This window comes from Saccoglossus kowalevskii, chromosome 9 (assembly GCF_978046115.1).
Source record: "Saccoglossus kowalevskii chromosome 9, keSacKowa6.1, whole genome shotgun sequence".
Lineage (NCBI taxonomy): Eukaryota > Metazoa > Hemichordata > Enteropneusta > Harrimaniidae > Saccoglossus > Saccoglossus kowalevskii.
In genome coordinates, this window is record NC_140649.1 from 27,960,887 (window position 1) to 27,973,525 (window position 12,639).

The window sequence follows — 12,639 nt, forward strand, 5'->3', positions numbered from 1 at the left end:
TTGTGGTAGGTTAGATACCTGGTGGTGACTGTCAGTGTAGTTTAACCTTTTCGCCGTGCAAATTTTCTGCACTTTTTTCTTATATATTTCTGTAAATACTGTAAAATTTGGGTCAATTTTCATTTTTTTGTCCCAATCTTCTGAAGGAAAGTGCAGATGATAAACCAGACTATTTTGTGAGTTTGTGATAAAAAGAAGGAACTGGTGGTGAAAAGGTTAATTGGATGGTGTGGTACTTAGACAGTGTGGTAGAGTTGGATGGTATGGTGCTTAGACAGTGTAATTTAGTTGGATATGTAGTAGAGTTGGATGGTGTGGTGCTTAGACAGTGTAGTTTAGTTGGATATGTGGTAGAGTTGGATGGTGTGGTGCTCAGACAGTGTAGTTTAGTTGGATATGTGGTAGAGTTGGATGGTATGGTGCTTAGACAGTGTAGTTTAGTTGGATATGTGGTAGAGTTGGATGGTGTGGTGCTTAGACAGTGTAGTTTAGTTGGATATGTGGTAGAGTTGGATGGTGTGGTGCTTAGACAGTGTAGTTTAGTTGGATATGTGGTAGAGTTGGATGGTATGGTGCTTAGACAGTGTAGTTTAGTTGGGTATGTGGTAGAGTTGGATGGTGTGGTACTTAGACAGTGTAGTTTAGTTGGGTATGTGGTGGAGTTGGATGGTGTGGTACTTACTAGACAATGTAGTTTAGTTGGATATGTGGTAGAGTTGGATGGTGTGGTGCTTAGACAGTGTAGTTTAGTTGGATATGTGGTAGAGTTGGATGGTGTGGTACTTAGTGTAGTTTAGTTGGGTATGTGGTAGAGTTGGATGGTGTGGTACTTAGACAGTGTAGTTTAGTTGGATATGTGGTAGAGTTGGATGGTGTGGTACTTAGACAGTGTAGTTTAGTTGGATATGTGGTAGAGTTGGATGGTGTGGTACTTAGACAATGTAGTTTAGTTGGGTATGTGGTAGAGTTGGATGGTATGGTGCTTAGACTGCGTAGTTTAGTTGGATATGTGGTAGAGTTGGATGGTATGGTGCTTAGACAGTGTAGTTTAGTTGGATATGTGGTAGAGTTGGATGGTGTGGTACTTCGTGTAGTTTAGTTGGGTATGTGGTAGAGTTGGATGGTGTGGTACTTAGACAGTGTAGTTTAGTTGGATATGTGGTAGAGTTGGATGGTGTGGTACTTAGTGTAGTTTAGTTGGGTATGTGGTAGAGTTGGATGGTGTGGTACTTAGACAATGTAGTTTAGTTGGATATGTGGTAGAGTTGGATGGTGTGGTACTTAGTGTAGTTTAGTTGGGTATGTGGTAGAGTTGAATGGTATGGTGCTTAGACAGTGTAGTTTAGTTGGGTATGTGGTAGAGTTGGATGGTGTGGTACTTAGACAGTGTAGTTTAGTTGGATATGTGGTAGAGTTGGATGGTATGGTGCTTAGACAGTGTAGTTTAGTTGGGTATGTGGTAGAGTTGGATGGTATGGTGCTTAGACAGTGTAGTTTAGTTGGATATGTGGTAGAGTTGGATGGTGTGGTGCTTAGACAATGTAGTTTAGTTGGATATGTGGTAGAGTTGGATGGTGTGGTACTTAGTGTAGTTTAGTTGGGTATGTGGTAGAGTTGGATGGTATGGTGCTTAGACAGTGTAGTTTAGTTGGATATGTGGTAGAGTTGGATGGTGTGGTACTTAGACAGTGTAGTTTAGTTGGATATGTGGTAGAGTTGGATGGTGTGGTGCTTAGACAATGTAGTTTAGTTGGATATGTGGTAGAGTTGGATGGTGTGGTGCTTAGACAATGTAGTTTAGTTGGATATGTGGTAGAGTTGGATGGTGTGGTGCTTATACAGTGTAGTTTAGTTGGGTATGTGGTAGAGTTGGATGGTGTGGTGCTTAGACAGTGTAGTTTAGTCGGATATGTGGTAGAGTTGGATGGTGTGGTACTTAGACAATGTAGTTTAGTTGGATATGTGGTAGAGTTGGATGGTATGGTGCTTAGACAGTGTAGTTTAGTTGGATATGTGGTAGAGTTGGATGGTATGGTGCTTAGACAGTGTAGTTTAGTTGGATATGTGGTAGAGTTGGATGGTATGGTGCTTAGACAGTGTAGTTTAGTTGGATATGTGGTAGAGTTGGATGGTATGGTGCTCAGACAATGTAGTTTAGTTGGATATGTGGTAGAGTTGGATGGTATGGTGCTTAGACAGTGTAGTTTAGTTGGATATGTGGTAGAGTTGGATGGTGTGGTGCTTAGACAGTGTAGTTTAGTTGGATATGTGGTAGAGTTGGATGGTGTGGTACTTAGACAGTGTAGTTTAGTTGGATATGTGGTAGAGTTGGATGGTGTGGTGCTTAGACAATGTAGTTTAGTTGGATATGTGGTAGAGTTGGATGGTGTGGTACTTAGTGTAGTTTAGTTGGGTATGTGGTAGAGTTGGATGGTATGGTGCTTAGACAGTGTAGTTTAGTTGGATATGTGGTAGAGTTGGATGGTGTGGTGCTTAGACAATGTAGTTTAGTTGGATATGTGGTAGAGTTGGATGGTGTGGTGCTTAGACAGTGTAGTTTAGTTGGATATGTGGTAGAGTTGGATGGTGTGGTGCTTAGACAGTGTAGTTTAGTCGGATATGTGGTAGAGTTGGATGGTATGGTGCTTAGACAATGTAGTTTAGTTGGATATGTGGTAGAGTTGGATGGTATGGTGCTTAGACAGTGTAGTTTAGTTGGATATGTGGTAGAATTGGATGGTATGGTGCTTAGACAGTGTAGATTAGTTGGATATGTGGTAGAGTTGGATGGTATGGTGCTTAGACAGTGTAGTTTAGTTGGATATGTGGTAGAATTGGATGGTATGGTGCTTAGACAGTGTAGTTTAGTTGGATATGTGGTAGAGTTGGATGGTATGGTGCTTAGACAGTGTAGATTAGTTGGATATGTGGTAGAGTTGGATGGTATGGTGCTCAGACAATGTAGTTTAGTTGGATATGTGGTAGAGTTGGATGGTATGGTGCTTAGACAGTGTAGTTTAGTTGGATATGTGGTAGAGTTGGATGGTATGGTACTTAGACAGTGTAGTTTAGTTGGATATGTGGTAGAGTTGGATGGTATGGTGCTTAGACAGTGTAGTTTAGTTGGTTATGTGGTAGAGTTGGATGGTATGGTGCTTAGACAGTGTAGTTTAGTTGGATATATGGATATATATAACAATTATTAAATGTGACTGCATAGATTTTAAACAAGATTTTATATTGTCTGGTCATTATTGTTACACTGTATGTTTGTTGCAGGGCCAAAGACAGACCAAACTTTAGGGAGGTTGTACGCGAGATGAAGCAAATTACATCAAAAGTAGCAAGAGGAGAAATCAGACTGGTACAGTAAAAATAACAAGCTAAACTAAAGACTTCATAACATACCACTTGTTGTCATCATCATCATAGTCGTTAGATTTTTATAATTAACTATAGATTTCGAATTCACTGTATAGTAGCTTGATTTCCTTGGATTTGCTTAATGCGGGACGGTCTTCACCTGCGCACGCTCGGGAACTGAGTCCCAAGCGATGATAACAACACAGCTAAAAACGCAAAGGCTCGTGGGTAGACGCTTGTTTGTAAACAATGACAGGCTATGGACATCTGACGCATGCGTAGGTGATGGCTCACCCGCTTTATAAACAATATTTTGTACAATACATGTACACAGTTACACAGTTACACAGTTTTTTTTTTTATATTTTTGTGCCAGACATTAGTTCCAACTTATTTTTGTGTGGCTACAGTACATATAGTTCGTTTTGCCACAAAATTTATTGTATATTTGGGACCATATGAAAGGGAAGTGCATCTTATCCAAGGTTCCCCCATAGTGGGGCACATGCATTCAAAGTAGGAGTTGACCCCTTTTTTGGTGTTCTTGACCCTAGGTCGGAGTTGAATTCTTCAAATCGTGGGTCAACTACTGCATGGCCAATGATTGATAAATAATAAGCTTTGAAAAGCAACATACTTCAGTGGTTCTTATTAGTAATGATTTATTGAGATATTTGTCAAGCCATGTACTGTGCTTGATTTTAAAATATTTGTTGTACATATTTGTTAATTCATGATTATATAATCCAGTACTTTCCCAGGAGTGGTTGCAGCCACTTGCTTTTAATGTAACAAATAAATAAGTTTTGAAACTATTTGAAGTCTCTGCATAAAACTAAAAGATAAAAGATACTAATTATTGTCCGTATATATTATATATATATTTTGTGTAATGATCAATCACAACAATTATACACTGAAGTCAACAAACATTAAAAATTATTTCAAAACAGCAGTTACAAAGCTGTGACATATATGTCAGATTAGTACAGTTGATCATGGCGTGAGTGCTTTGTGCAAAACTAATTCAATTATTTCAAATGAAAACAATTAGACATATAAATTTTTATATAAAGTATTTTTTAAGTGTAAACATTGGTTTGCTGACTCCAGTGTATCCAAGTGCCTTATGTCATGATAACAAACACTTCAGTTAATTCAGTATTCAAGAAATAAAGTATATATCCAGATTGTCAAAAATTGTCTATTTGATGTTTAGTTTTGTAGTTTTATCATGGAGTATGTCAAGTTGATAACTATAGTCGAATAGTTCTGTGGGTCTCATATCTAAATTGAGCCTCCTGACGCACATGTAAATTGCAAGAAATAATTGCCAAAAATGAGATATACTAAATTTCTAACAATTAAATCCTGAATTCCTGGTGATCACTACGATGTTATCCTACAGATAATAGCACAGCTGAATTTTCAAAAGATTAGCCAGTTATGGACACATTTAATAATAAAAACATTCTTAGTACTGGTACTTCATTACCAAAAAAACTGGGCCAAAAAAACTTTGGTTATCCTTCTATATGTAATTTTTACTACCTGCACTAATTCATGTTCTGTAATATATTTTAATTTTTGTAGTGGATATTTTAATATATTTTTTATTTAAAGTGAAAGTCAAAGCTAACAACATAATACTCCTCGATGGAAGAGCTCGACAAATGTAAGAACATGTAATTTACAGTTTTTTTATATCACTTCTCATTCTCTAGATATTCAAATTTTCATCAATTTATGTAGACCGCCATCTTGATTCTTCAGCAAAGGATTGTGGGTAAAGTATGACATCATAGTCTGTTGTCAGAAATTGAGAAAATGATTTCATCTATAACTTCAAAAGTTGAACTTTAAATTGGCTGAAAGTTTGGAACAGGGTAGCATACATGTACTGGTGCCAAACATGCTTATAAAATAGTTGTCATGGAAACAGAACTGAAAATATTTATTTTTATGTGTTTCTACCAAATGCTCAAATTTCCTTATCTTGTATACAATTTAACGATGTGAGTAGGTTATATAGGTGATATATTACTTGTTGACCATAAAAAGTGGACAAAAAAATGTCATTCTATATTTCACAACGAAAATAATGATTTTTATTTTTTTAACGTTTTTGGCAATATCTTCACTTGATGTGTATTTGTAACATTCTAATTTACATAAATATATTCATATACTAGAGTTAAATGCATAACGAAAATTTGAACTAATTCGCATCTGTTCAGTATTTCCCATGTTATAGATGAAATCATTTTCTCAATTTCTAACAGACTCTGTGATGTCATACTTTACCCATGATCCATTGCTTGAGAATCAAAATGGCTGACTACATAATACTGATGAAATGTTGAATATCTAGAGAATGAAAAGTGATTTAAAAAAACCGTAAATTGCATTCTCCTACATTTGTGGAGCTTTTTCTTGGGGGGGTCATTGTGTTGTTTGGCTTGACTTCCCCTTTAACTTAATCTCTGTAATTAGCATGTTACTATAGCAAGGTATTTTTTGAGAGCTTGGATATAGAGAATACTGCTAATCATTAATTTTGTTTTGTCAGAAATATCCATGTTTGATATTCACATGTTATATAGCTAGTTTCTACTTTCTAAATTGTATGATGTACAGAGATACCCTGACATACGTTTAGTTTTTTTAGTCCCTGTTCGGATGCAGTCCAAAAACCGGAACTTATGTTTTGACCTCTGTGCGTGCGTGTATCCTGTATCATAGAAATGCCTAGACCAATCACATTCAAACTTCACACATACATCATACATGGTATTACACATATGCACATCAATTTGTTTCATGATTTGATTCAAGATGCCCGAATGGCGGCCATTTTTTGTACTGAAAAATCATCAAAATCAAGCATTTCTCTGATGTTTACCGATGGATTTTGTTCAAACTTGGTATATAAATTAGACATTTATGCAAATCATTTTGTTTTTCAGATAAAATTCAAAATGGCCGACTGGTGACCATTTTGTTTTAATGAATGTGGTGCCATATATCTGACTTGCTTTGACTGATTATGTTCAAATTTTTAATATTCATTATACAGATATATTGGTTTGACAATCTTATTCAAAGTGGCCGAATGGTGGCCATTTTTGTGCTAAAAAAATCATCAAATATCAAGCATTTCTGGCATTTATGGATGGATTTTGTTCAAACTTGGTACATACATTATACATTACGGGTTCCTGGTGCACGTCATTTTATTTTTCAGATCGGATTAAAAATTGCTGACTGGCAGCCATTTTGTTTTAATGAATGGGCTTCTGGAGCCATATCTCTGACATGCTTTGACTGATTATGTTTAAATTTTATATATTCATTATACATCATGTTATAGATATGTACATGTACATGTATTCAAAATGGCTGATTTTGTTGTAATTAATGCTGTTCCAAAGCAATATCTCTCAATATGGACAAGTACTTGTTTGACGATCAGATACAAATGTTAATCATTTTAATGTTAAACAATCATCATAATCATATTTCTGACATGGTTATATTCCAGCTATATTACTATAAACAAAACTATATATCTTAAATTTGATAACTAACGGGGACTGTGCCATGCATGGCTTGTTATTATTAATATAATTCCTAATATTGGCATTTAACATTGATCAATTTGTATATGTGACGGTTATAGTCACTTTAACTATTGCAATATATATACTGCGAGATTGATCATGCAAATTAGCCGTTGTTATTTTTTTTTTATTTAATAATGACAAATGCAATAAAAAAATTACAATAATTAACTGTATTGTGATGATTAGTTCCTGTTTGAACAAAGTCAACTTAGAGATTTACTGTATTTACGGTCTGGAACATTCAAACTTCACACACATATTACAGGTTAGATTCATGATGGCCATTTTGTTTTAATAAATGCAGTTCCAAAGCTCTAGCTCTGACATACTTGGACAGCTATTCAAACTTAAATTCAAATTTAATAAACTTGTTTCTCAGATCAAATTAAATTCTGCCTAATGACAGAAATTTGCTGAAAGCCTCCACAGATTAATGGAAAAAAATTGTATCTCTGGCATGTTCGCATTTATTTCATGTTCCAATTCAAAATGGCTGACTCATCCCAGTGTTGTTTACTATTGGGCCATTCCAGTTTATATCTGCACCCCCCCCCCCCCCCCCCCCCCCTGTTGATGAGGTCGGATTTCCAGCACTGTATGATGGGGAAAATACCCCGGATTTCCAACTGTATATGGAGAAACAGAATCTGGAAATCCAGACGAGTATGGAAAAAAAAATTCTGGAAATCCAGGCAGTTATGGCTACTAAATTAAATATGGCCTAGTTTATCTCACCACATACCGGTTGATGAGGTTGGATTTCCAACACTGTATGACTGAAAAAACTTGGATTTCTGACTGTATTGGGCCAGTATGAAATAGTTATTTCTGAAATTAGATAATGATGGTGGGACGAATGAGCTCATCAACACCGTGAATCAGGACTAGTTTGGATTTCCATTATCAGATATAAAATTTTGAACTTGGTAAATTAGCATATGATGAGAGTTATATTTGGAAATCCTACTCTGTATGGTGTCACAAAGGAACTCATCAACACCATAAGTAGGACCTATAGTTTTGGATTTCCATTACTGTATGGTGAATGGTGATTTGGAAATAAAACTTTGTATGACTTATACACCCATGGAAATTATACCCTGTATGAAGTAAACACACAAACTCATCAACAGGGGGGGTGCAGATATAAACTGGAATGGCCCATTGAACATCAGGGATGTCATATCATAACAGCAATGAGAAACACTACTCAAACCATACATAGGCATTAGCAGAATGTCACATATACTCTAGGCTAAGGTACATCGCAGAAATGAATACAGGTCAAACAAATGGAAGTGCATTAACCTTAGATTGACCTACAAACCCATTTTTAGCTCTGCTGATGACTTTTTCGAGCGAAGCTTATATGAGTTATTGTCTGTCGTCTGTGTCAACTTTTTACATTTTGGACTTCTTAAAAACTACAAGCCTGATTGCTTTAAAACTTGGTGTATCGGTATATGTACCTTGGGTAGACCTCACTTAGATTTGTTCATTTCATGATCATATCTTCAATTCTATAATTTGATGAATATTTTCGTAATTTTTGGTAAAAAGTGATATCTTTGACTGCTTAAAAACCGCAAGTCTGATTGCTTTGATATTACCAGTATACAGTATAGGTACTACAGATGGACCTCTCTTAGATTTGTTCATTTCGTGATATCTTCAATTCTTTTAATTGAAATGTGTATTGCTTACAGCAGAGCTATCCCAGCCAAGAGGATGCTTGATGAGATATCAGAGTACCTTGCCTAATGTACAACATGAAAGAAATTAAGGAATTCAATTTCTTTTTTTTCTACATACAGTTTTATTCTTTCAGTAAAAACTGCCAATGTTAACAAATATCAAGGCTTGAAAATATACTAGTCTATTATTCTCGGACAATCCAGAAACCATGGGCTTTGCAATTTTAAAGCACATAAGCATAAAAAGTAACACCAGTCCCAAACTAAATCCCCCTACCCCCACTAAGTATCTTGCCTTATTATATAAAAATATGTAGAGAATATCAAAGGACACCAAGGCAACTTATTGGGTATTTGATACCTCTGAAGTTCAAACCCTTGGCATACATGTCCTAGAAGAATCCACACAGACATGAAGCAATCATTTCAACTTCTTTGGGAAAAGCACATTTGCTGTACACTTAAATACATTATTGCACTTGTAAAATAACATTACCTGTAAATGCTTCTCTAGTAAAAAGCATGTGTATGAAGACAAAATTACTTTAAAATACTTTTCACTTGGAATCTATTTTCACTTACTTTCGCTGAAGGAATGATTCAGTGAAAATAAAATCCAGTAAATATGCAATTTTGTCAAAAATCAGTGAAAATAATTTTCATAGAAAACACTCAAAAAGTCTCTCAGCGAAATTTAATTCCAGCTAAAATAAAGTATTCTACAGTATGTGTTTCTAAGACTGCAACAGTATTGCTACATAATTTAAATGGCTAGTGTACCTTGAAGGATCATTTCTTATATGGTACATGCATGTACATGTATGATGCATTTACAGTAGAATATTTATATCCCTTTAGAAGTAAGTTTCACTCAAAGGTTTAATCCAAAAAAATAAAATTCAGCGTCAAAATCCACACCCCTGCCCCACGTTTTGCATATAATATCTCAAAACAATAAAAATAAGTTACATTGTTCATGGATTCGTGAACAAATATACCAGCTAAGATAAAAGTACAGTGATCCATAGAATGAAAAAAAAAATATGTGGTTACAACTCAACCCAGTAAATAATCTACTACCTTCTAGTAGAAGATTTGACATACAATGCCCTACAGTTGAATGATTTGTACATTGATAAGTGACTGCAGTGTTTGTTGTATAAATAATTAAAACCAATCAAAAAATAAGATACAAAATAAACAGAAATAAGTTTTTCAGGCTGTGATGCACTTTTATTACAGAATCGCATCTAACGTACAGAGCAAATACAGTAGTTGCAGCACACAAATAAAGCTACTCAATAATTTTATGTACTGTAAATCGTTTTAATTTTGCTAAGTTCATAAGTAACCTTTATAACAATTTTATTTTAACAAATGAATAAAATTATTAATTTGCTAAAATTTGTAGCTACAATGCAAGTCTGCAGCAGGATGCATTAATCACTCATGCTGCATTCATAGTAGTTTTTCCACTTATACACACAGGAATGATAGTAAAATAATGTTTACATCTTATAGAAAACGACTGAAATAAACAATCCATAGTCTAGTAAGCTCCCTCAAATGTGGGAGAATATAAAATTCATGCTGTGTGTGCTCCATTAGAAGCGCATGAACAATAAGCTATATATATTAATAACCCTATGGATGATGCAGGAATTAAAGTTGCCTGTCCAATGGTTGGTGGATAAAAGTGCCTGTTCCAAATTGATGTCCTGAGCAAGACATGTTATTTGAAAAAGATTTTGATTTCTGGCTTTAATCATTTTATAAGCTCTTAAAAATACTCCAGGCAATTTTCTAGACATCAGGTAGTTTGTACATTTACCTGTCCCAGCTGAAATATGCCTGTCTGGGACAAGTGCATAGGCTCTAGTTTTGATGCCAGATGATGGCACAGGGTGCTTATGCAAGTACACTTCTGATAGAGCAAATACAGTGATTTTGAAATACAACAATTTGAAACTGTATGTACAGAGAGTCACAAATGAAAATAATTTGAAAATAAAAAATGCCCATTCTGACATTCACTGAATGAAAATGTAATTAACATTTAAATTTCGTCTCCTAATACTTGCATACTGAAACAAGTCAGTTTGGCATGTAACAATGTAGTACTCTTATAGCTATGCATCAGTAACTGTGAAAGTTCATTTCTCATACCCACAGCAAAAAATAATACTTTCTTGATTTTGAATTAAGATTTGTCGAAGACAAAAACATGTGGTGAAATAAATCAATTGGGTAAACATTCCGACAGTCTCGCTTTGACATTGTCCGAGAGATGATCAGGAAATTTGATATCAAAGTCCACTATCAAATCACCTCGTCTAGTTGGCTGTTTAGGAAAGGGGAGTCCTTCGCCAGAGATTCTTCTTTTCGTTTTTGGTTTAATGACTTCTTGTACGGGTAACCGAAGACTCCTACCATCAAGGGCTGGGATCTTTATTGTTGTTCCACACAGAGCCTACAATTGAAAGTAAAAAAGATATTAAGTAAGGGGTTCCTGTTGGCAAGTTTTTTTATAATGGTAGCAATGGACATTTTTAGTGCTTTATTTTACTTTTTCCGAAAAATCAATAATTCTTGATAACAATATACATGATTTAAGGAGACATATGGGTATGGCTACATCAATAAATCAAATGCAACTTCAATGAGTAAGATGCACCATGGGAGACATTCTCAAGGTGCAACCACCTTACACAAATCACTGTAACTGTCATCAAATCTTTACTAACTAGTATTATAAGTTGTTATATTTACCTCTTTCAGAGTTATTTTTGCTGTATACAGTAAGTTACTACCATCTCGCTTGAATATTTGGTGAGGTTTGTCTTTTATTGTGAAGACAATGTCCGCAGGTATCCTGTTCGGATGCTGGTCCCCTTCTTTGGGGAAAGTTATTTTTGTTCCTTCTTTCCAACCGGGTTTGACTTGAATTTCCAGCAATTTATCTTCCATTCTCGTTGTTCGGTTGTCTGCATTTAGCACCTTTCTGGAAATTTTCATCTTTTTCGTACACCCCTTACAGATATCTTCAAGAGACACGTTAAGGTTGTGGTGAACTGCTGGGTCTTGCTTTGATCTGCCTGGTTGGTGAAAATTACCCATATTGAATCCCATACCGTCGCTAACGTCCATGGGCTCTCCGCCCACTGTGGAAAAGCCACTAACTCCAAACGGTCCTCCCATTCCAGGGCCCATTCTCATCTCTTGTCTGCCCATCCCCGACCCCATTCCACTGAACATCTCTTCAAACGGGTTCGATCCGCCAAAAAAAGTTTCGAAGGTCGCCCACGGATCGCCGCTGAACGTGTACGAGAAATTTTCGTTACTTGATGCTCCAGGTACACCACCCTTCAGTCCATTCTCCCCATACTGGTCATAAACTTCTCTCTTTTTCTTGTCACTTAGTACTTCATATGCTTCTGCGATTTCTTTGAACTTCTCTTCTGCTCCCGGAGACTTATTTTTGTCAGGATGAAACTTGAGCGCCATTTTACGGTAAGCCTTCTTGATGGCATCATCGCTGGCATCTTTAGATATACCTAGCGTTTTGTAGTAGTCTTTTGTCATCATCGAGTGTTAATAGTTATATAGAAGATAATATTTGGTAATCGTAGTTAATAGTTAGTATTCTGCAATGAATTCCTGGGCGTAGTCGAGTCAGCAAATCGTTGTGATCGTATCTAATGGAACAGCTCTCTTAATATTTCAGGCCCAATCGTTTCTGAAAATGTCACGGTTGAAAGTGGTCGTGGTTCGTCAGTAATATCACTCACTAGACTTTCTTTGCTTCTCTGGATGCACAAAATGACTAACAACGTACGAAACAGCCGTATTTATATACCAACAGCTGGGAAATAACGAGAATTCGAAGTTCATCGAAAGTGCTGGAATATTCTAGAAGCATTTACGTCACTTCCCGTGAAACCATTTGTCCAATCAGAAAA

General features: G+C 35.9%; 2 protein-coding genes across 3 annotated transcripts in view; one reads left to right on the top strand and one right to left on the bottom strand.

Moving 5' to 3' along the window:
- The window catches only part of LOC102804792 (tyrosine-protein kinase SYK-like), a 37,559-nt gene extending 30,405 nt beyond the window's left edge, over positions 1 to 7,154 (top strand). For both annotated transcript variants that reach the window (XM_085503366.1, XM_085503365.1), the window contains exon 15: positions 3,280 to 7,154. In XM_085503366.1, coding sequence (XP_085359492.1) covers positions 3,280 to 3,373 — 94 coding nt within the window. In that variant the 3' untranslated portion in view covers positions 3,374 to 7,154. The remainder of the gene's footprint in view (positions 1 to 3,279) is intronic.
- A 3,273-nt stretch (positions 7,155 to 10,427) lies between these two features.
- On the bottom strand, positions 10,428 to 12,571 carry LOC100371760 (dnaJ homolog subfamily B member 4-like). The gene is made up of 2 exons (XM_002732321.4): positions 11,450 to 12,571; positions 10,428 to 11,150 (listed from the first exon to the last, which is right to left on the bottom strand). The coding sequence occupies exons 1-2, from the start codon at positions 12,263 to 12,265 to the stop codon at positions 10,920 to 10,922; spliced, it is 1,047 nt and encodes a 348-aa protein (XP_002732367.1). The 5' UTR covers positions 12,266 to 12,571; the 3' UTR covers positions 10,428 to 10,919.
- Between the last annotated feature and the right edge of the window lie 68 nt (positions 12,572 to 12,639).